Consider the following 23618-nt stretch of genomic DNA (forward strand, 5'->3'; position numbering starts at 1 on the left):
TGCCCGAGTAGCACCTATGCAGAGCAGCATTCCTCATGCCTCCGAGCCTGGGGTTAGGCAGGAGGCAATTTGGATGATGATGATGGTTTGCTTAGGTGTTGAACTCAATGGTCTCCCCATAGTTGATGTGCTGGGATGCCACGAGGCACTGGGCGAGCTCCTGGTTGCACATTTCTTGGCCCTTCTTGTTGGTCTGTCTGCAGTGGGTCCCACCTGGCTGGTGGCCTCCTGGCCTGTGAACTTCTTGAACCCAGGGATGGAGACATCTGTTACAGCCACCCCAATGCCAGCCCAGTCCTGCTCTGGAAAAGGCTTAATTGATCCAGAGGTTTCGGTTTGTTTGTTTGTTTGTTTTAAGGAATAATTGATGCACACGAGAGCTGGTTGCCTTTGGATGCAGCAGGGTGAAGAAGAGACCTTGCAGCTGGGCACCAAAACTGAGCAAAGGATCAACGCCCTGTTCAGATGCTGCGGCAGCAGTTTTGGGCAATGCCTCATTGTGCCTAACCTTGCCTACAACACTGCATGCACTTAAGGTACCAAACGCATGCTCTCTTCCTTTGGCAACAATTTGAAGAAATAATTCAAAAAAGGACACAAAAAGATTTTCATAATGTATTTTATTGCAATTTTCATCAGTTAAACCTGGATTTGCAGGTATTAACACAACTCGTTTTTGACCTACAAACCAAGTAACTTGCAGCAGCCATAAAAGGGTTAGCCACATTATCTGTAAATCGTGCTAATTGACTGGCCAGTAATTGGCAGTGTTACAAACGAATACATTTCTAAATCAGAAATGCCCCTGGAAGATGCAGGATTCGGTGTCCGAACTCCCTGTTACAGTTTGTACTGCAGGACTCATTCAGCAAGAGCTTGCTGATGGGAAAGAACAGCAAATTTAACAACATAATGCTCAACTTCACAACTCAGCAGCTTGCAGAGCCTCAGGTACAGGGTCCTGGGCCAAGCACGACAACCTGGGAAACAGATTTTGCTTCTAATTACTGCAAACCTCCTCTTGCTGGCCTGGCCTCTCTTCCTAAATTCCTTCTGGGGGTTAAGGATGCTGCAGCCACCTAAGCAGCTTGTGCAGGAACATTAGTGGAACTTCTCTAAAATCCTTCTGCTTCCTTCCAGCCAACATCCAAGGATCAGAGCAGCTCTGGCCAGTGCCTTCTCAGTGAATAAAGGCACGTGGGCAATTCCTGAGCAGCTCTGAGCTCACAGCTGCCATCTCTTGGCAAAATGTGACTTCTGGAGGCTTAGCTCTTGCTTAGGACCAAGGAAAATACACGGCTCAAGGCTACCATTGCTTGGCACTATGGTTTAAACCAAGCCAGGCTTCATAGCCCTCTTGGAAAGTCCTTGAATTCGTTGTTCCACTGTGCAAGGCTCCCTGATGGAGCAGCCAGGGTAAACGATGTCTATTGGACAGGATGATTCTTCTCCAAGTGACCAGGAGAAGAATCTGAATGCTGCTCCCTGCTCCAGCTCCAGCGCTCCCAGCCCATCAGGTGGGCATGGCTGGATGGGAGGTCAAGTGGATGGACAAAAGGATAAAGGAGAACTAGGATTCAGCGCTGCTGGGCAAGCCCAAAGCCCTCTGCAGAGGTGTGGTGCTATTACTCTTTGAGCTAAGTAATGGAAAAATCCTTACGTGTTGGAAAAAGCATTATTCCTACCTTCTTAAAGCATGTAACAGAGAGAAAATCACTTCTCAAATGATGGTGCTTTGTGGAGCTACTGCAGACGACTTGCTCTTCTTGTTCCCAGGCTGGGGATCTCGGGTACCAGCAAAGCATCTCTGTTGTTGCAGTTACCCACAGCCTGCTTCTTCCAAGACTAAGAAATCATAGGGACCTTTTTTTTGGTGTAAGTTAACAATTTAATAATATAATTAGTCTCTAAAAATAAAACCCTAGCTTGCTGTGCTGAAGATTGGCTGATTTAAGTGCTTTCAAGGCTGTGGCTGAGGAGCCACTGTGTGCGTCCAGCTTCAGTAGTAGAGGCACGGGTATGAGCAGAAGGCATCAGTGCATGTAGGCGTAGCGCCAGTCCCGCAGAGGCACGTGGGTTTCCTTGATGGCCTGGGGAGATGTCCAGCGCAGGATGTAGTGCGGACCACCAGGTTTGTCGTTGGTTCCTGTGCCGAGAGGAAAGAGGGACCATGAGGTGAAGGAGATGGACGGAGGGGATGTGTCCCATTGTGCTATTAAATATGTTTTATGGAGAGTTTTTTTGGCCTCACCTGAGATGCGGGAGCCCCCGAAGGGCTGCTGAGCCACAACAGCGCCCGTTGACTTGTCGTTGATGTAGAAATTGCCAGCTGAGTTGCGCAAGTAGCTCCTGGCTTCCTCGATGATGCTCCTGAGGAGGGAGGGAGAGGACCATAAGCAGGACGCAATGACAAAAGCACACTTGGAAGTCTCTGCCCTGCTCCAGTAGCTGCACTGGTGCCCAGTATTTGTGTTTCCTTGCACACGTGCTATTTGTAGACAAAAGAAGCTTGACACACACTGCAAAGGGACCTGTGTGCTTAAAGCTCAATTAAATGACTGCAATTTCTCATTTCAACTTTGCATTTCTTTTCATGTTTTTCCTCAAGATTTGCTGTTATAAAATGAAGTTAATTAAGTCCAAGGATAGCCTGACTTAACGACCTTCTAAGCTAGTAATTCAACGCCTGCTCTTAGTTTCACTAGTATATGATTAATTCTTAGATATTTATTGAAAAATCATGATCCCCATCTGCTTCATGGCAGCCTGGAACTTTCTCACAACAAAAAGTGTTAAATACAAACAAAAAACAACAAAAAGCACCTTGGTTTTCATACTACCCAAAAAGCTTCTGCCTTTCCTCATAGCTTAGAGAAAGTATTTTATTTCAGGCTTCTTAGCTCCTCTCCTTAGGCCATCAAATAACTTTTTATTTTCTTATTCTCTTCCTCTCTTAGAAAAAAAAAATCCTCGAAACCAGCATCTAACCCAAAAAAGCATCTCGGACTCGAAGCCCTGCGGGTCCAGGCTGGGAGAAGGACCCTGACCCCCCCGGGATGTCCCCTTCCCTCCCAGCTCCGGGTGCTCACTTCTCCTGGGCGAAGACCGCCCCCGTGAGGCCATAGGGTGTCGTGGTGTCAATCAGCTCCAAGACATCCTTGTACTGCTTCTCTGGGTAGACGTACACGGTGAGGATGGGGCCAAAGATTTCCTGTAGAGCAAAAAAATAAATTAGCCAAGCGCACAGCCCTCCTTGTACAACCCACAGCCTCCAAAAACGAGTGACTGATTAGCCAAAGCCATGAGAAAGATGGAAGAGGACCATCCCCGCATCTATCTATCCTACAAATCCAGTCAACTCACGCCCCAAGATGCAGAGCCACGTCCCATGATTTTCCCACTCTCACCTCTTTCATGATGGGATCCTTTGGGTCTTTGCTCTCCACGATGCAGGGCTCAATGAAGTACCCAATGCTGTCATCGCAGCCGCCTCCAGCCAAGATGGTGAGGTTGGGAGACTTCTTGGCGTGCTCGATCCACTTCTTTATACGTGCAAAAGACTGAGGAAAGAGAAGAAAATGAACAGAGTGTGGAGCTGGGGGGTGAAAAAGAGTTTTGGGCAATGCCTTTTGGGGCTATGTTGCTCTTTGCTCGTTTCCAGCTCAGAAGGAAGGCTGCAAGCTGGAAATAACAGCCCTGGATACTCTGAACCCTACCTCCATGAGGGCTTCTCAACAAACAACCCACTTCTCAAGCAGGGTAGTGACATGCAATATTCCTGAGGGGAGCAAAAAGCACCCCATGCCATAGTGCTGGAACTTCCTACTCACACTTTGCTGAAAGCAATAAAAAACATCCAGCCAAACAATGAGTGGAAGCGTGGCGGTGTTACCTTTGAGTACGAGCAGGAGCAGGATGCATGAGCTCACCTTGTCATCAATAACTGCTGAGAAAAACGTCCCAAAGTCCTGGGCAGGCTGCAGGGGCAAAAGGAAGTAGACAATGTAAGTCCACGCTGTGCCAAAAAGCTAACTCTAAAATTGAAATTCCCAGAATAAAACTGCTCCAAAGCACACCTCCGCGCGAGGGAGCAAGCTCCCCCTTTTCAATTAGTCTGTGGTATTCAGTGACTTACACAGTCCTTCCTGCAGACGCTGGCTACAAGTTAATTTCTAATCACTAAAAAAAAAAAAGATGAAGGGGGAGGACGGAGGGGTGGTGGTGGGGAGAACCAGTGGATAAAAAGCTCAGTTCAATAGGAATTAGTAGCCAGTTACCGCAGTCTCTAATCCCATCAGCCACCCGCTGAGCTGCAAAGCCCTTCAGCAGCCCGGCAGCTCCACTCACGTCTCCCACTTTGATCTTCTTGGTCTCCTCCAGCAGCTTCTCTTTGATCTGGGGCCACAGCGAGTCTGGGGCGTAGAGGCGGGAGCACGCCGAGCATTTCTGGCCGCCGTACTCAAAGGCAGAGCGCAGGGTCCCGTTCACCACGCTGGACACATCGGCTGAGCTGTGCACCAGGTGGAAGTTCTTCCCACCACACTCTGGTTTGGGAGGAAAAGGAGCAAATGAGAAGTTGCTCCTGCTGCAAAGCTCGAGCTATGTCCAGACCCCAGTGGGTGATGTCCCAGGGAGGCCAGCCCAGGTGCTCCAGCCCTCAGCACCCCCTGCTCGGGCTCCCCACAGCCATTACCTCCAGCCAAGCGGGGGAAGTTGCGGTAGCAATCCAGGTTTTCAGCCACTTGCTTCCAGAGGCGCTTGAACGTCCTGGGAGAGAAAGGAGGAGGTGCTTAGCATGAGAGGGGAACTTGGAAAAGTTCCTGACCCTGCTGAAGACAACCCCAGCAAACCGCCAGGTCCATCCTCAAAAGAAGGGATGCTCAGAAGAAGAGGAGAGGCTAGGTCAGAATGAGTCCCTAGACACCAATGCTCTGGGCACTACACAAAAACCCTAGCACATTACAAATAAGCGCCACAGGGAAGACCAGACAGCATCCAGCAGAAGTTTCTGTCCTCCTCCTTTTGGCCCTTCTTTTTTGGTTCTCACTGTGACAAACCCCTTGGCTGCAAAACAATAAAAATGCTAATAAACCTCCAGCAGGAGGCACGGCCACTAATACTAATTTATGAGCTTCCCCACCTTTACAGCACAATGCTCATCAGACCATGGCACTTGCAGGGCCCTGGGGCTTAATAGCCTCTAGGGGCAAGTCGCTAACCCAGCAGAGGGTTTGCAAATCAGCCAGGGATGAAGGCAGCGTGTGCTCATAGTGCTGCACAGCTGGGTCTGGGTGCAGGCACGCTGGCAGTAGGAGGGAAGGATAAACCCCGCTGCCCTCCGGCATCACTCTGCCAAGTCACAGCATCCCTAGGAGACAGGTCGGTGTCTCCCTTGTTTAACTTGCAAGTTTATTCTCTGTGGCTTGGTTTTAGCCACAGGAAGTCCTTGATATTAAATATGCTCCCTGGGCTGATTAGATACAGGTTTTTTTTCACCCAACAAGGTGTAAGGACGGCAGCTGCTCTGCGCGATGGACCAGTGGGCAAATATCAATCATGAGCTGGGCAGCTCCCTGTGCTTCCCCTCCCCAGCTTACGGCACGCTGCCGGTGAAGTTGAGCCCGCAAAAGTGCTGGTTGCTGGTGACGGCGTCGCCGAACACGGGCCCATCTGCCGGCACGAACTGAATGACGTTGGGAGGGAGCCCAGCTTCCAGCAGGATCCTGTAGACGGCGTAGCTGGAGAGCAGGGCAGTGTCGCTGGGCTTCCACAGCACCACGTTTCCCTGGGGAACAAGGGACAGTCAGTGTGAGAAACACGCAACTGCAGGGCTTAAATGCATCAGGGAGAGCCCATATCAGAGTCTGCAGCACCTCCGGGAGGGTTTGTGTGATGGTGCAGAGGTTCTGCTCTGCAGGTGGCTCATAGCTCCCTTGCACCCCAAGCAATTGAGACAGATTATGATTGCCAGCCCAGCTAGAAGCACCAAAATCACCCCCCTTCATATCAAAAGCTGCCACGAGATCACGATGCTGCCCTCTTGTGCCCTCCCGTGCTGGGAATGGGACTTATGGCCCTGCAGCTGCCACCCCTGGGCTCATGCGCAACACAGCGGGTGCCCACGTGAGTGAAACACCAGCCCGTGCCTGGATTAATCGTGCCCAAACCAATGGCACAATCAGCAGGAAAACACGGTGCAAACGCCCCGCCGTGGCTCCCCACCCCTTTGGCTCCACGCCACTGCCTTTGTTTGGGCTTGGTGACCTCCCCTGCGTCACCGTCACCACGCATGGCCAGGATGAGAGTGCAGCCAGGGGGTCTAATTAGCAGCCACTTATTAAGAACTCCCTCCTGCAGCACCCCAACCTCTCTGTCTAAAATCCAGGCGAGGAGTGAAGCCCAAAATGAAAGCCTCAAGCACAGACACCTCCAAGAGCGGGTTTGGGAGGGTTTTTCCTTTTCCAACACTTCCCTCGTCACAGCAGTTTGGTGGACAGGTCTAAACAGCAGCCAGGGGAATGCCTGTCTGTAATTAGTCACCTGAGCCAAACTGCACACCAGCTGCTTGAATTCCAGGGAGGGTTCCAGAAGCAGAACCCCAGGTGTGCCTGATGTTGTTGGGCTGCGTTTGTAGGTATCCAGTTTTGGGGACGCCTTAGGAGAATGCCCCCAGAGGGCTCCTCCGTCCCCATGGATAACAGAAGCACAAATCACTCCTGCAGCCTGGAGTCGGGACAAAGCAGCAGGAGGCTGCGCAATGCCAGCAGCTCCTCTGGTGCACGCCACCGGGCATGGAACAGCACCAGAGAGGCTGGATTTGGAGAGAGACACAACCCTGCGGTGATGCTCACCATCAATGCCGGAGCCCCCGCCAGGTTTCCACCGATCGCTGTGAAGTTAAACGGAGAGATGGCTGCCACAAAACCCTGCGGTGGAGAGAAAAAAGGGACCGGCTGCAGGCGCCCGCGCTTGCCATGGGCGAGCCAGCACAAGCAGCCCCAGCTCCTCACCTCCAGCCCCCGGTACACCATGCTGTTGGTGCTGATGTCCACGCTGATGGGCTGGCTGCTCTCCAGCTCCAAGGCGTACTTGGCGTTGAAGCGGAAGAAGTCGATCAGCTCTGCTGCCGCATCGATTTCTGCCTGGATGACAGTTTTGCCCTGCCAGGAGAGGACCGCAATGAATAAAAACACCCCATAGGAGAGGCAGGACAGAGGAGGAGGAGAAAATGCAACATGGCCTGGCACATCCCGACGTGGTTTGGGGATTTGTGCTCTTCAGAAAGAGCTGGGCCTCTCTGCAAGCCCCCATCCCGCCCTGTTACGACCAGCTCCTCCCAAATTCCCTCCTGTTCGCCCCCTGTACCCTACTCACCTGCCCCACCATGGTCTTGGCCAGCACCTCGGCTCGCCGTGGGCCACTCAGCATGTCAGCTGCCTTGAGAAAGATCTGGGCCCGGTCCTGGACAGGTTTCAGGTCCCACTCCTTCCTGGCTGCCAAGGCAGCATTAATGGCTTTGTTAATGAGATCCTGTGTGAAGGGGAAAAAGCAGCCGTGAGGAAGCCATCCCCCCAAGAAACCCAAAGGGGACAGTGAGGGGACGTCCAGCCCGGACACATGCTGTGGCAGCCACCTTCCCACCAGCACCGGAGCCCCTCAGACCACCTTGTTCCAGGTCCCCAGGGGCTTGGAAAGCCAAAACCCACCGCTGCCTCTTTTGGAAAAGCCATGTGCTTTGTGACTCCAAAAAGCCACTTCTGCTTGTGAAACCTGCAGTCGAGCTGCATCAGCGACACTGGCAGCTGACTGGGGCCCTGTGGTCACTGCATTGTCCCCAAAATGTCCCCCACGAAGAAGACCGAAGGGAAGAGGAACAGGCAGTGGGCACACTCACCTTGTCGGCGTAGCAGAACTTGGCCACCTTGTGTGCATGATTGAACGGCTGAAAAAGAGATGGGAAACCTTGGCACTTCCCCATCCGACCAGCGCATCCCTTGCTTCGTTCTCCTTTACTGAAGTCCCCCCAGCGCCCCAAAACTCACCGAGAGCTGGTACCGCACCGCTCCGGTCCACACCTCCTCCCCACCGACCACGCAGGGGATGTTTTCAGTCCTGCCCTTCAGGTCAGCAAGCGCCTGGGTGAGAGCAGAGCGAGGTGCTGGGGCTGCACAGGGCAGGCGGGGACCCCAAAGGGCTCCGAGCTGGACCAGGAGCAGGGAAGGACGGGGAAAAGGTGAAGGGCACTGCCCTGAGCCTCTCATACCTGCTGCAGCGCCGCTCGCTCGGGGCTGCCAGGTTTGAACTCGAGGATGGGCTCATTGGCCACCGTGGTGGCCGCACGGTGAAGGCTCCTGAGCCTGGGGGGGGGGGGGGAACAGGCTGAAATAACGCCCCCAGCCCCATGCTGCCAGCCCGGGGGGCTTCGGTGCCTCGGCTGGGTGCATTCCAGCTGGGTAAATCCAGGGAAAAGGGGGGTGTGGGGTGGGGAAAGGGGTTTTGGTGTGACAGGAAAAGGGGTGCGATGGTGTGGGAAATGGGGAATGGGAGCCATGACCATGGCGTGGGGAAAGGGGTTTGTATGGGGTGGGACATGGGGTTCCTATGGGGTGGACAAAGGGGTTTGTATGGGGTGGGCAAAGCCGTTCCTATGGGACAGGAACAAGGGGTCCCGATAGGACAGGGGTTCCCGTGGGGTGGGAACAGGGGGGTCGCAGCCCTGGAGGACGACGACTCCGCGCTTCCCACAGGCAGCAGAGCGAGGCCGGGGGGCAAAGGTTGGGCCCTGGGGGGGCCGCGAGGAGCCGGGGGCAGCGCCCGGCCCTTGGGGGGGGGGGACGGGGACGGGACCCGCGGGGCTCCCACTCGTGACCGCCCCCACGCAGCATTACCGGGGGGGGTGGGGGGGTTGTGAGGCAAAAAGTGGGGGGGTAAAAGGGTCAGAGCGGGGTTCGGGTGCTCCCTGGTGAAGGTGGGGGGGGGGCGGGAAAGGGGAGCAGAGGGGGTCGCGCGTGGGGACTCACCCACGGCCCCGCAGCGCCCGCCACATCCCGGCCCCGCCGCGCCGCTCCCCACGGCCGTGCCCCAGCCGCCACGGGAGGGAGAAGGAAGAGGGTGGAGGGGGGGGGCATAAAACAAAGATAAATGAGATAAAGCACGGCGAGGAGACGGGGAGCACGCAGCGCGCCCACGGCCACGCGTGGGGCTTTGGGGTCCACCTCCACGGTCGCCACTCGCCCCCTCCGTGAGGTTGGAGGGGGGGTCCCTAAATGCAGCACCTGCCCCCCCCCCCGGCCTTGGCACCGCGGTGGTAGAGCCCGGCACGTGGGAGGGGGGCGGTGCTGGGCGGGGCGGAAAATGGGTTATAAATAATTAAAAAATAATTAATTATTAAAGAGGAAAAAAAAAAGGGGGGTGGGGAGGGGTTGTCACAGGCTGGGGCCGCGGCGGGGCCCGGCTGCTGCTGAATGCTTGCGGACAGAGGGCGGCTGAAGCATCCCCTCTTATCACAGCAAAATATCCCCTTATTAGCAAAAACTTGCAAAAAATGGGATTTTAACACAAAAGGGAGAGGCTGGAGGGGGGTAAGGGCAGCTGAGGCAGCAGGAGGCTGCGTCCACACGAGGTGCTCCTGTTCCCACCTGAGAGGCATCGCTGTGGGTGTCTGGATTTAGCATGGGGGAGCTGGGGACTGGTGCAAGGAGGCCCTGAATTACCTCATTTCATGATTTTGGGGAGTTTCAAAAAAAAAAACAAAAACAAAAAAACACAAAGGTTGCTCCCACCGCCCACCAACCCCCTAAAAACTGCACAAGCCCCTCACGTGCCAGCCCCGTGCTTCGCAGCCCAAGAAATAGCCCACACAGCTGTGACCAGAAGGTTGGTATTTATTTTACGTGGTTTTGTTTCCCCCCCCCCCCGTAACCAGAGCAGACCGTCACCCATTTCCATCCACCAGCTTCCCCAGCCCCTGGCCGCGGAGCAGCACCTTGGAGCCGTGCCTGGAAGAGCAGGGAGCTGAGGCAGCGAGGCCCAAAGGATGGATGAACCATGCCGGGGTTGCTCCGGAGCGGCCGCAGAGCCAAGGACAGATGGACGGACGCAGGACAGGAGGGCAGAGCAGCGTACGGGGAGCTGGAGAGCAGGCCTCGAACGGTGGGAGCGGCTTTTGGCACGAGAAAGGAAGGTGGAGGTCATCCACTGCGATTCGGAGGAGCTGAGCTCTCGCTGTGGGCGTTGCTTGGTGCCCCTTCTCACAGGGAGTTGGGTGCTGGCGCTTTGATGGTCCAAAATCCAGCACCGCGAGCATTCAGTCTGCTTTTAGACACCAAGGACAGACTTGTAAATGGGGTGCAAATGGCCTGACACCGCAGCTCAGGGCCCACGTGCCCCCCGCAGCAGGCTCAGGAGCTGGTGTATCCTTCGTCCTTACCTCGCCACAGATTGACTAGCATCACAGTTCAGTCTTTTTCTTTAAAAGAAGCTAATATACAGAATATAAAGCACAATATTTACAACTGTATGGTAAACAGTTTCATTTCCACACTGATCAGTAGTCTGTTTTAATGTGTATAAAAGAAATTCTTACATGACCTAAGAGGAACTGACACAAAGTGACACAGCATGGGAAAAGATTCATCAATACCCTCCACTTAAACACATTAAATAATAAATAATCATTTTTGGCAGAACTTAGCTACATACACTTTAGCCACAGGTAAGGTGTTTTAAGAACCAGATTGCGTGTTCCTTTCAGTGATACCATGTTACACAGGAAGTGTCTAGTTACCGAGCTTTTTTTCATCATCTTCAACCCCTTCTTGATTAAAATAAATCTTTAGGATTTCCGATGAAACCTGTGTAGGGAGCATCAGTTTGAGCAGCAGACAAAACCCGCACCTTGGGTTAGTGGCACAGTGGGACTGCAGTGTTCTGCCATCAAAGTGACACGGACTACCAGGTTCAAAGCTCTCAAAACATCCCAGAGTTGTGTGTGTGTGTTTTGTTTTTTGTTTTTTTTTTTAAACATTTTTTTTCCTCAAAAGACAGACCCAACCATACATACAAGCACCACCTTGCCTACAGAAGTGCTTCAGTGTTGGAGTGCCTCAAATTAGGTAGGAGGGAATCGTGACTTCTAGAAACATCAAGTACCCATTTCTTACAATTCATTGCTTCTTCAAAAGAGAAGCTTTGAACAGCTCCCACAGATGCGGAAGGGCCTTAAGACACTGAACCACACAAAAAAAACAGACAGAAAACAGTCAAGTGTTTCTTCACTACTCTGCCAAAGACTCGTGTTCAAGCCTCCAGCATTCCTCTCTCCAGAAATGGGTCGGTGAAGGACTGAATTAAGAATATGGCAGGTAGTATTTCTAGCTCACCTCTAAAACCAGCATCACTAACACCAGCATACTGTGTGTTGCCTTGATTGGCGACTTCTTTTCTTACTTAAAACTCAAACTGATAGAAGTTACATTCTAATAAAAGCTTAAAATCAAGCATTTGTGTGACTTAACACTGAAGGCAAACATTGCTAAAACCTGCGTGTTCCCCTGCAACCCAAGTCCTGGACCAGTGCAAAAGAATCAAAACCCAAAGTCCTGAAGCAAAGTGAGGAAAATCCTCATGAGGGTATTATTACACCATGGAAGCACAGCATGGAAAAGTCTGGTCAACCAGCTAAACCGTGATTTAACATTCACCACAGCATTATAATTGCTTAATTTCGCTGTAATAAATCTCACTTTAAACATTCAGCTCTAAAAAGAAGCACTCGCGAACATGAAACAGGGACTTCCCAGCATGGCAATTCTCTTCCTCGCACACTCCAGAACAAGCATCTTTCCAAGTTTTTCCAGAGCCAAGGGAAACACAAGCAAATAGCTGTTTCACAGAGCCCGCAGCGTTGTGGTAAGGCTGTGGGCACCCACTGGTTGCCACGGCTTTTCCTCAGCCAGTCCTGGACCAGTAACTGAACTTGTATTTTTGCTGGCAGGAATGGTTATGCAAAAGCATCTCATATTGGACAGAAACAGCTTTAGATCTAAAGCCAGGCACTAGTCAGATCTATTACTCTGTTTCATCAAGTTAATTCCAATTTATACTGGTGTAGACCAATACAATTTGTCTCCTTACCAGGTAGAACAAAGCCTACTTTGAGGCAGATTTTAAGAACAAATGTACTGGAAGCATCCCTGGTAGTGAGGGGAATGAATGGAGATCCTGACCCGCTGGGGAAGGCCTCAATCTCCAAACGGGGGAAAAAACACAAACAGGAGCACAGCAGTAATTCTGCAGTTAGAGAAAAGCTGTTGGCCTGTTCCCCACTGCCACCACCTCTTGCTCCAAGGAAGCAACAGGCGAGTGCACCACAGCCGTACCCATTACATCGTTTCTGCACAGTTACCTGGAACAGTTTGAGATTTTGGGAGTCCCATCAAAGCCAAAGATACCTTACAAGGGAATAATTGCATTTACTAACAGAATTCTGTTTGCACTTTAAAAACCTCTAATAAAAATAGAATATATACTGTGTTTCTTATAAATAGATTACACATTTAGTTTAGTTGGATTTCATTACACCCCACCTACTTTTTTTTTTTTTTAAATACTTTTGTTTTTGTGTTGTCTGAACTAATATGATAATTACTACATTTTTGAAAAAAGTGTTTGTACCACATTATTCTTTGGACATTTTTGAACAACATGCATCCACAAAAGCAACTGCCATTGTTTACTGAAAACATTTTTTGTACAAACCCATTTTAGGAATTTGATCTATTATTACACTGCTAACAAGCAAAAAAATTTGCTTCCTTGAAATCCCCTTTTAAAAAATGAGAAACAATGAGGAGGATTTTTTGATTATAAGTCTAAAAAAGTGTCAATATGACACCGCATTAAGAATAGAAAACAAAAATAAAGTATTTACAGCTTTACAAAGGAAAAAAAGAGGTCATCAAATTCATTTCCAGCATTTTCACAATTTTTTTCTGGCAAGCTTTTGATCTGGTTGCTACAGAGTGGTTAAACGCAAACAGAACAGGACCACTGTCAGCTAAATCAGCAGCATCGCTTGAAACTAAACCAACCAAGACCTCCTAGGGAAACTATCAAAGACCAACCCTAGTAACTCCCAAAAGGTTGATCCACCAAGTCCCATACAGCCTAGATGAAAATAAAACCCCAACCCCAAGTATGAAAACACCTTTTCTTTTTTTAAAAAATGGATTACATGTGGTTATAAGAAAGATACCAAGAACCATGGTAATTTACCATCATACACATACATCACCATCATACACATTTCTATACTGTCTACTATAGACCCACATCCCTTACACTTACCAACAAATGCAACCCTATTATAGGCGCTCCTCATAATTATGGCTATGAGATAAACTGTAGGTTACAGAAATTTAGCTGTTGAAACAAGCTATCTGCTTCCTCTGGCTCCCCCACTGTCAAACTGAGGATATCCCTTCCCACCTCAACATGCCAGCTACTAGCTTCATTTCAAGAACACTCAGCCTTTTTCCTACTAGGTCACTGAGTTTAAAAAAAAAAAATTATAAAAAACAGCAGCTAAGCCGGACAGTCATTTAAATTGCTCAGTTTCTCTAGTACCAAAGAGCATTTCATAATTTGAGGACAGCCAAACGACAGCCTCCAACAAGGCTGACTCACTGTGCAAGTAGATTGCTTAACAATGCCTCCACCAAAGTCACTAAAGCATTACAGACATTCAGCTTTGGCAGATGGTTTCATGGTTTCTCAGCCTCGTGAGAAACTACATATTTAGCAGCTTCATACAGGCTTGGAAACCTTAAGAGTACTTTATTGAAAACATGCAGTCCCAGCCCCCTCACAAAAATATCACATCTGGCATTTCTTGCCCCCACCCTCCCACCCCAAAACTTGCAGCCCTAGCGAACATGACACTTACCACTTTGGCCACCTAAGAGATAATAGGAATGAGCACTTTGGAATAAGGTTTCTTTTTCAGAGAAAAAAGTTATCTACAGGCTTTGAAAAAGCCCCTAACTAACACCACAAGAACCAAGAAGTTGCTAACTACTCTATGAATAACTGCACTGAGTATTTCAATCAGTAAGGGAATGACAAGAATAACCTTGGACAGACGCCACTGATGCTCAAATTATGAATCCAAATGGATCATCCCAGTAATTCTCCTCACTGAAAGACTGAGGGCCCATTTAATTCACATGGCCTAAAAGCACCATCACACGATAGCGGGAGACTGATCTAAACAGCAATGAAACTCCATGCAGAAACAAACAAAACCCAAACTGAAAAGACATTACTGTACCCGCAATTACAGTGTGAGCAGAAACCCTCCGAGGTCCTGCCCCTCTGCATAGCTGTGCAAGATGGAGAGAGATTTTCTGCCCAGGAATGCGCCATTTGCTGAAACACTCGTGCTCTTTTTGGAAGAAAGCAGTACTGATCTATACTGGCTATTTGTTTACAATGCAGCCCTGCTGATTCAGATCAATAAATAAGAGAGGCTTGGAAACAACGCTCAGGAAGATAAAAGATTGGCCCCTCTAGCTTTACCTAACACTGAGAGGATGCTTAAATCTGATATTCCCCTGTCCAGTCCTAGCACTGCTCCTACGTAACAGTTTCTAAGCTTTCTGGCAGGTTAAAAAATACAATTGGTATTTACTCCTCAAGTCTTGCAACTGCTAGTTAACTACACAGTTACCTTTAGGCAGTATTAACTGCACTTGCAATCTTGCTCTAAAATACAAACAAAAAAAAAGTATTGGCTTAGGTTTATACCCTGTTTTTACCTGGCTGAGATGCTACAAATCCTATTAATAACCACGAACAGCTTGATGACACCAGAGAGTTTCCTCAAGTACCAATCAGACTTTTGACGCTGCCTTCTCCTGTTTAAAAATATAGACAGATTGATAAAGCCTAGGTCTTCTCACTTTCTCACAGAGAAAGCACATGGCTGTTCTTCCATAGTTCTAGGGCTGCAGTAGTTTGGGATTGATTTTACTACGCCCTAAAAAGGATTACAGTATTTTCTAATGTTCAGCTTTGCTGAAGAAAAGTGGTCTGGAACTCTCTCAATGTCATGTCTCAAGCCCAAATCTACAGCACAGCATGTCAGTTTATCCTGATGCTAGCCCACTCTAGCCATCATGAAAGCAGCATAAAATGGAGCTATCTCCCTGTCAGCAAAGTAAAATCTGCAAACACTATGGTTTAAAAAAACATCCTGAAAAAAAGAAAACACAAAACAACTTGGGAACTGAAGGGCTGATTCCCCTCTCAATCCAATCACTGGAAACAAAGGCATTGTAACAAGACAATGTACTCCTCAAAAGAAGCTCTACAGGTAACTTGTGCAAACGTGTTTTGAGCTTTCCTTTCCCCAAGAGATAACTATAGCCCAGCAGGGACCAAACATTCCATACAAATAAGGCGCGCTTTTGTTTTTTTTGCATAGTAGTTTATCAGTGATAGTCCCATCCCACCGAACCCTCCCTCATCCACCTGCTTTGCCACCAAGCTGAGACCTGCTTCTTCAGATTCTGGAACCTGGAAGAAAGCTTGTATGAGTCTCAAAGTCTTCTTCACCCAGAAAGGTGGAATGAAGAAATTCCTTTCAATATTGTATGACTGCTTAATCCTAAAAGCTGCCTCTAAACCCAGTATTATTTTTAAATGTTTACAGATCAATTTGGAGGCATTCTTATTTTATGCCAGCCGTTGGTAATTATACCATAATTGTCTCAGGTTTACTACTCAGTTTGCCAGTGTTCCTTTTGCCAATCAGTGCAGCAGTTCAATAAAACCATAAGCTTATTGAAATATCAGAGCCTTTGCAGCACCATTCTCTGCTGCTACCAGATATATCTTTTAATATATATATATATATATATATAATATAAAAACACCTGCTATTTATATTCCACTGGAGCTCAAAGTGGCTCAGCTTGGGGCAAAGGCACAATTAAAACACGTTTTCTTACAGGACTCTGCATTTGTGAATTGTGTAACGATAGAAATTGACAGCACCAATCCTTGGGTGGGATAGGGATGCGTGTAGGAATGAGTCATTAGAAGCCCTGTGCAGGGGCTTACAAGTCTATTTTTTTTTCTCCCCCCATCAGTGTGTGTTGTTTTTTTTAATCTTTGCTTGCATCTTCCCTTTCACTGGAATGCTCCAACTACGTATCAGCTGACCATGGGCTCCACATCCGCCTCTCTGTCCAACTCGTCCTGAATTTCATCTGTGTTTCCTGAGTCGCTGCTGGCTACAGAGCTGGGAGATGGAGAATTTCTGTAGAAAATGCAGAGAAAGGTTTAGACAAAAAAGAAATACCACTGACAGACAAAAATGAGACCTTTAAAGGAAATAGTCACTGACGCTCCCTAAAACATTTTAATAGTAATAAAGGGTATTCTTAACTTATCTGTTTTGCAGCAAATATCAATAGTAAGCTTGAATACACTGCATGCTGCCACCCCCCCAACACACCATCTCCTATACAAACATAAAGGCTGTTCTAGTTTTATAGACAGGGCAATCAGAAATTAAGTTCAATGAATATCCTACAGAAACCTTGATCATCTACAGTACACACACTCTTGAAAACTCAAAAATGTTTATTCTCTCTGTTTTTGTTTTTTTTTAAAACCAGGATGGTTTTAAATGTGGGTGAGCATGATACACAAAAAAATCCCTCATAGTATATAAAAAATGGGTTCCACACACAGGATTTAAAAACATGCTCTTCATACAAGTCTAGTCAAGACTTTTTTTGGTCTTTTTAGAGTTCTACATCTATGACATTAAGAACAACCATCCATCACAAACAGAGAAGAGATGACTCCATTTATACTGCCAGTACTACTGGTGACAACAGCTGTTGAATCCTTAGAACTGTTACTGAGCATAGAAAATTATATACTACTGCAGTGATCTATTGAAGGCTGGCATTTGTCCCTGAACAAGACGAGATTATCTAAAGGACAAAGCTTTAGGACAAAATTATGCTTCTGCTTTTAAACACCTTGACAGGAAACAAGAGCAAAATAAATTCTTGAAGGACACCCCAGGCAGCGTGGTAATATTTTACTACCTGTCAGCTGAACCTTTGATAAGCCTACGACAGGTTTCCATTTGTACATCCAGGCCCCTTTTCATACTACACATTTCCATATATTCATGAAGGTGGCGGTTCATGTCGCTCTTGGCTGTGGCCAATTCCAGCTGTAAGAAAAGAAAGTGATCACTCAACTTTACTCACTGGTGGGGATAATAAAGCTGCCCAGAGCTAATCCAGAATGCCTGCACAGCATATCCTTAACATCAGAGTGTTGTGTGCTACAAGTGTATTAATCAGCATATGAAATGTATTTTAATCAGAGGGCAACACTGTTTTTAAACAGCTCTTTTTTTGCTGCTTGGCATCATGTTTGTCAACATGCAGTAATTAGTGAAAACATATTCTAGACAAGGCAAAGACTGTGAGAAGCTACAGCTGTTGTGTCTGGCAACCTCTGAGGCCATTTCCTGTGAAACATTTCCCAGTGTGATGGTGTGGATGCAAGACAAAAAGGGGAAAAAACAGCACATTTATTCTCTTTGTTTCAAAGTTTCCTCTACTATCAGTTAGATTTATGCTTGGTTAACAGTAGCACTGTACAGAGAAAAGTATTTCAAAAAAAAAAATCCTAGCATGTCTCTATGGAAAATAGCTTTGCCGTCTTGTTATAGATACACATTCCATCTTTCCCATTTGTGCACGTGTTTTATTCACTAGTAATTATTTATTTTGTCATGAATCACTTCCTTACCTCTATCTGCCCTATTGTTTCTTGGTATTCCTTGTCTCTTGTTTTAAAGAAAGACTCTGTTTCATGGATCAGGTTTCCCAGGTTTTCTTCCTGCAGAGCAAATTGAGACACAAAGAATTGTCAAAAAACTAACATGGAGCATACAGATTTTTCTCATTTAGCCTCACTCAGAAATCCAAGTTCTTGTGCTCTTTCATGCAAAGGTGTGTTTTTTAATACATGGTTATGCAGACAAGGAATACACTGCTTCTTAAAACTGGCATATGAGGGAAGATATTTTCTCTGATCAAGGAACCTACAGATCAAGACTCCAGCAGTTAAATGAATACCTGAGACATGCCAAAGAACCAAAAAGCTGCAATTACTGAACCTTTCAGTCTGACCGTGCTTAAATTAGATTGTAATTGCTGCTCTCCAGGCATGCAACTTGATTTTTTTTTTCTTTGTATTGACCATCGACTACTTACAGCAGTGTACTGGAATTCTTATTTTCTGATTACATACTACTACTCTCCAGACCTTTCCATTTCCATCATCTCACACATATACTCTACATGCTTATTAAAATTCTTTACTTAAATGCTAGATAAATTAAGCTCACTCCAGCACGCTAACAAGGAAAATATTGCACTTAAGAACATGTTGCATCCTAAAGGAAGCATCCTGTCAGACAACAACTCCCTTGTCATCATTACTTTGGATTCACAGTACAGTCCAGGCTACAAAACATACAGCATAATTTCATGCTGCCACAAAGAGACTAAAAGACTGTTTTCCAGTTTAACAATGTCACTGTTCTCTTTCAGGTTATTACCTACCTCCCTTTTCAAAAAAAAAAAAAAAAAAAAGCATCAATTTATCACAAATGCACTGATGAGTATTTATTTTGTTACCAATCTTTGACCACAACTGCAGCAGCTTTATCAGGATCATACCTGGGATCAACGTCAGGCTAACCGGCCTATAGTTACATGAATCATTCCACTTATCCTTTTATATGCAGAACCGCTTCAAGGAGAAAGGTCACAAAAGAAGGTGGCTACAGCACCACATAAGAACTTGAAAGGAATAAAGCCAGCGGAAGGAAGATTCAGGCATGTAAAGGACTATGTTAAAGACCAGGCACAGACGGAGCCGTCTTTATTCGGAATCTCCATCTACAAGACAAATCTACCCTTTCCTTGTATAATTTTCATTTAGAAGGATTTAAGCTTCTTAAAACCTTTAGAGTTTTTGCATGGAAGGTCTGTGTTCGGCAATATTCCTCTGATAGCTGTGCTTAAACATGCACACACGGGTATATGCAAATAAATCTGTCACTAATTCCAGCACATGGCTCCACATTATCATTCTGCCACTCTCCCTGCTCAAAAGATGACATACAGCTAAGTATGCTGCTTTCTGCAGTCCTAGCACTTTTAAATAATCTTCGCAGTTTCAGGGTATGCCAGATGATACACAAATGGGAAGATGTAAATTAACACACCCCTGGCAGTCAACACAAGACAATATGCAGGAGACTGCTGCTTCAGCATCTTTATAGTCTATCAATGATGGGAGAAGGTAGGATTATTGCCTACCTACCGCTGTCATGCTGCTCAGTAATGCAATAATAGCATCACATTTAAGACTGCCTGCACAAAGCCAGACCTTGCCATTTCAATCTCTCTTTAGGCCTGCTTAAAAAGGCTCAGGAGTCACTGAATGAGGCAGCATGCAGCCATTACCTTACTTTGTGTGGGATCTTAAGGATTAAAAGCAAGCTGTTTATTATCCACCAGCATCAGGAGATTCCTATTGACTGGAAAGATGGAAGCACAAGATTCAGAAGATACCTAGGGCCTTACGCAGTCCCACAGCCACAGCTTCTTTGTTTGCAACAGGCTGTACGTACTTTATTATCACACACAGACCACACTAAGTTTATTTTTCTCCCCACAGGAAAGGAGGTGCAATACCGTGCACACCACGTGTGACATTTTGACAGTTAAAGTGTGAATGATCATCTACGGAGAAAGCAAGATGCTGCATGGAAGATATAGGGCTTTAGATAACCCACTGGTCAGGGTGACAGATTGCCTGATGATCCTACAACAGCTAGGTGCCTTAGATCTTTTGATGCCTGCCATTTCTAAATACTCAGTTTAAAGAAGCAGAAGACATTAAGTTTGGTAAATAAACTCATTGCACAGACTGAAAAGCAACCAGAGAGAAAGCACTAAGAGGATCTTAAAATTAAAGCAAGTTTTCACAGCAGACTAGATCACCAGTCAAAAATCTAAAGGCTCAAATGGCTAAAAGAGCAGCTGAGGGACACAATTTTTTAACAGAACAATTTGAGAAGAAACTGAAATAAACTCACCTCTCCTTGGAGGTCAATTGAAGGATTGCAGTTTGTGAAGTCTTCCCAAAGAAGCAATGTTTCTTCATTCTCCTCCCACGTTAAACTATCACAGTCATCATCAAAATCAAATGTCTCACGACTGTTAAGGTAACAGAAAAAGCATTAGTGTAAACAGCTCCAGCTCTAGCCCCTTCAGTCCTTAATTTAACGTTCTAGAAGAAAAAAGGGGTTACAAGAATTGAATAGAGAAGACAAAGCAGCTGAAAGTCATTAAATATTTTTAAAACAGGCTTTGCCACTGTCTGCAAGTCTCTTACTCCTGGGCTCTTTGCCACTCCAAAGCAGAGTAAGAGAGATCCTTGTTAGCATTCCCCGTTCCTAGTTCTGTCCTGCAGATGGTGCTGCTCGTTAGTTTCCCTTGTTTGCAAAAACCACAAAAGCATTTTAATCTATTCTTTTTATCCATGGGAAAAGGAACCCGACCACAGTTTGGGGAATTACACAGGAAACAGCCACTAGAAGACTCCCTGTGGATTTTCTTGCTGAAGTTTAGCCAATGATTTTCACTGCAACACTTAAAAACATTAGTTTGAAAAATAACTGAGAAAAAGAGGAACCCAAAAACGATGCACAAGTGAACGTAAGTAAATATTATTGAATTGAACAACAAAAGATACCACTAAGGCCACTTAATACTGAGAAAAACCAGTAGCAGAAGTGACCTTTAACACTGTTATTTGGTCAAGCTCCTTTAGTACAGTTAGTTATGCAATAAAGGAAAAAGTTTCCAAAGGCACTAAAGTCCCTCTTGGTTTGAACAGCAGATGAGAGAAACACTAGTAGCTGCTTCTTGTCCTTGTTAAGGAGGTCTGACAAAAATCTGAAGTTGCGTGCAGCAGTAGTCTGCTAATTTCTGACTGATGCATTTTTGTTTCTTTAGTTATTTCCTTTTAAGCAGATAACATCTCAGTCAGGAAGCTGAGTCCAACATCATCTTTAGGAGGCTGAAGAGCTTGGCAAAAGAGATAAGTCTATTTGTCTAAACACAACTTGAAAAAATAATAAAATAAAGATTTTGGACACATATGATTCTGCCTTTTGCAATTCAATTTCTTCAAATCAGATCATTTGCAAGAACTATCCTTGTCAGAGTGCAGACTCACAGCTCTGACTGCTGCTTTTTTCAGACACTTTGTTCAACACTGACTGCATTTTGACTTTTTATTCCTTGACACTTACATGTTAAGGTCATCATCACAGGTCCAAGTTGTATCTGATTTCTGTTCACAAGGCCAGCTATTTATAACTACCTTCTACATGACAAAGACCCAAAACCCAGAATTATTTAGAAGCGTGCCTTTTTCAATAAGCCACAAACATTGTTCCAAATCAACCCTATCTGAACATACCAACAAAATTCCTGCAGCACTACATGCCAAATAGACCAAGAGAAAAGCACGTCACTAGAAGGACCAATAAAAACTAGGTATGACAGGACAGGTTTAAAAGCAAAACTAAAAATTAAATATATTACCAACCCAGTGACTAAACTTCAGTCTCTTGCTTTTCTAAAAGATCTATACTCTATGTGCTGTCACACTGAATTTTAACTGCGAAGAAGTTAAAAATATGTATTTATTACCCTGAGTATGTGCTAGGCCATCTAAAACAGAAGACCTGACATGAAGAATTACCTGCATTATTTGGGCAAAATATGTCCAGAACATGTGATATAGAGGGAAAAGGGACAAATGGCCTGAAACCAGAATTTGCAACAGCTGACAACAGGATCTAGTGCTCCTTAGAGAATGTCTTATATACTCCTACACATTAAATACTGTCCTATGGTGTGCGGGAAAGCACTGGGAGCACTGGGAATTCTTTCCTCTCCCAGCACAGTCACTGGGAAAGTTGGCAGAAGAGACACACATTCAAATGCCAGAGAAATCAGACCTAAGGCACTGGCTGGGGTTCCCTTTGCCAAAAGAAAGCGGCAGAGACCCTCAGAAGTCTGCCTAGCCTGTGGCCATCTTCATCGTTTCTCACACAGGAGAACAGTAGGGCATGCCGCCAACTAGCTTCCTTAATTGCTTTCTGTAACGGCAAGGTGCAGAGTCTCTTCTTGCCTGCCACAAGCTTCCTAACACTCCCATTCTGGGTAAAACTTTAGGCAAAATAAATTGAGATTCTTCCAATCCAGGAGAAGAGACCTTACAGCAAGGTTTACAACACTGACATTTCTTGGGATCTATAAACTGTCATCCACTGCTACAACTGATCTTCTGGACACATCCAGCACTGCCATTTGCCTGCAGCTGAATTGAAAAAATCATCAACTTCTCTGAGAAGTTTGAATTAGTTTTGAATTGAGCATACAGCTACAACACTGCCAAATTGCATCCAGCCTAAACCACAGCAAGATTCTTACTAAAACTCTAAAAATGAATATTTAGCCAAACATACAGCTAACATAGACTCAAGTTACGAACCTTTTTCTTTAAATGTGTCATCTTTTGCTCATTACCAGCTAACAAAGTATGAACATTAAGTTTTATTTTTATGTTCTTTATAGCTCTCCCTACCTAAGGGAGCAATAAAAAAAAAATCAGTTTGGTAATTTTATTTGAACTTCTAATAAACTTTTGAGTACGAACAATGCTGACAGTTCAGGCTTAACTCACAGAATACTGGGTGGTAGAAAAAAAGTTTCTGAAAGCCTACAGAAGTAACTCGAGTTCTGGGATTGTCTGCATTTCAGATAGTTTTCGCCATATTCTCCACAATACTCACAGCTGATTAAACATACGCTTCATTTCATCTGTGATGTTCAAAGAGCAGCTGACCTCATCGTCAGAGAACCTGCCATTGTCTGCATCCTGTTCAGAGAGGTCATCATCAGACGCAAGTTTTCGTTCTTTCTTCTTGGAAGCCACCTTAATTGAAGAGAAGAGTAGTAACTGAAGGCTCATTGGAGATGCTGCGCCATGAGTGGCGGAAATAAAAAAAGGAGAGGCATTACATTTGGGTGAATATAACTGCTCATCAGCTCCCAGGCAATTCAGGGATAGCATGTATTCGAGACAGGAATTGCATCTGTTAGTGAGTGGTGAACACAGAGCACAAGAAAGCAGTTCAAAAATGGCAAAGAGCAAAGCAAGCTGCAGGCTGCCAGCGCTCTACAGACATCTGTCTGTTCACTAACAACAGTCTACGACCTACCAGAGAACATGCAGAGGTTAGAATGATACAGGGTAAAAGCATAAGCCGGCAGGAGCGCCCAGGCAGCAGGCTTGAGAGCAATGACAGAACTCTCCCTCTCCTGCCACCACCACAGGCTGTTGCTCCCATGCTGAACAACCATGAAGAACAGACAAGAAACCTTTTTGGATAGTCTTTATTTCAGGGTCATTCCCACCCCATAAGCAGAGCCAGA

General features: G+C 46.3%; 2 protein-coding genes and 1 long non-coding RNA gene across 4 annotated transcripts in view; 1 reads left to right on the forward strand and 2 right to left on the reverse strand.

The window, feature by feature from the left end:
* Window positions 1–603: 603 nt before the first annotated feature.
* ALDH4A1 (aldehyde dehydrogenase 4 family member A1) lies at window positions 604–9161 on the reverse strand. Its single transcript, XM_068658272.1, has 15 exons — window positions 9021–9161; window positions 8264–8357; window positions 8043–8135; window positions 7895–7942; window positions 7375–7530; window positions 7011–7160; window positions 6852–6926; window positions 5598–5785; window positions 4694–4767; window positions 4348–4544; window positions 3930–3977; window positions 3408–3560; window positions 3090–3211; window positions 2252–2370; window positions 604–2146 (listed from the first exon to the last, which is right to left on the reverse strand). Exons 1-15 carry the CDS (start codon window positions 9044–9046, stop codon window positions 2034–2036), a joined length of 1656 nt encoding a protein of 551 aa, XP_068514373.1. The 5' UTR covers window positions 9047–9161; the 3' UTR covers window positions 604–2033.
* Window positions 8376–11020, forward strand: LOC137843244 (uncharacterized). The gene is made up of 2 exons (XR_011089418.1): window positions 8376–8774; window positions 9926–11020. It is a non-coding gene; the product is annotated as an uncharacterized lncRNA (long non-coding RNA).
* Window positions 11021–11802: 782 nt separating this feature from the next.
* Window positions 11803–23618, reverse strand: part of IFFO2 (intermediate filament family orphan 2) — a 41675-nt gene continuing 29859 nt past the window's right edge. For both annotated transcript variants that reach the window (XM_068658271.1, XM_068658270.1), the window contains 5 exons: window positions 22976–23118; window positions 20204–20324; window positions 17842–17931; window positions 17124–17254; window positions 11803–16321 (listed from right to left, as the gene is read on the reverse strand). In XM_068658271.1, the coding sequence (XP_068514372.1) occupies window positions 16216–16321; window positions 17124–17254; window positions 17842–17931; window positions 20204–20324; window positions 22976–23118 (591 nt within the window). In that variant the 3' untranslated portion in view covers window positions 11803–16215. The remainder of the gene's footprint in view (window positions 16322–17123; window positions 17255–17841; window positions 17932–20203; window positions 20325–22975; window positions 23119–23618) is intronic.

Source organism: Anas acuta, chromosome 22 (assembly GCF_963932015.1).
Source record: "Anas acuta chromosome 22, bAnaAcu1.1, whole genome shotgun sequence".
NCBI lineage: Eukaryota > Metazoa > Chordata > Aves > Anseriformes > Anatidae > Anas > Anas acuta.

What these genes read in the sequence shown, in the direction of transcription:
- ALDH4A1 (XM_068658272.1), bottom strand. Translation starts at nt 9,046, where the DNA reads ATGTGGCGGGCGCTGCGGGGCCGTGG. An exon ending in AGTTCTGCTACGCCGACAAG is followed by an intron (nt 7,531 to 7,894) that starts GTGAGTGTGCCC and finishes CCCTTCACACAG; the next exon opens with GATCTCATTAACAAAGCCAT. An exon ending in CTTCCCCCGCTTGGCTGGAG is followed by an intron (nt 4,545 to 4,693) that starts GTAATGGCTGTG and finishes CTCCCAAACCAG; the next exon opens with AGTGTGGTGGGAAGAACTTC.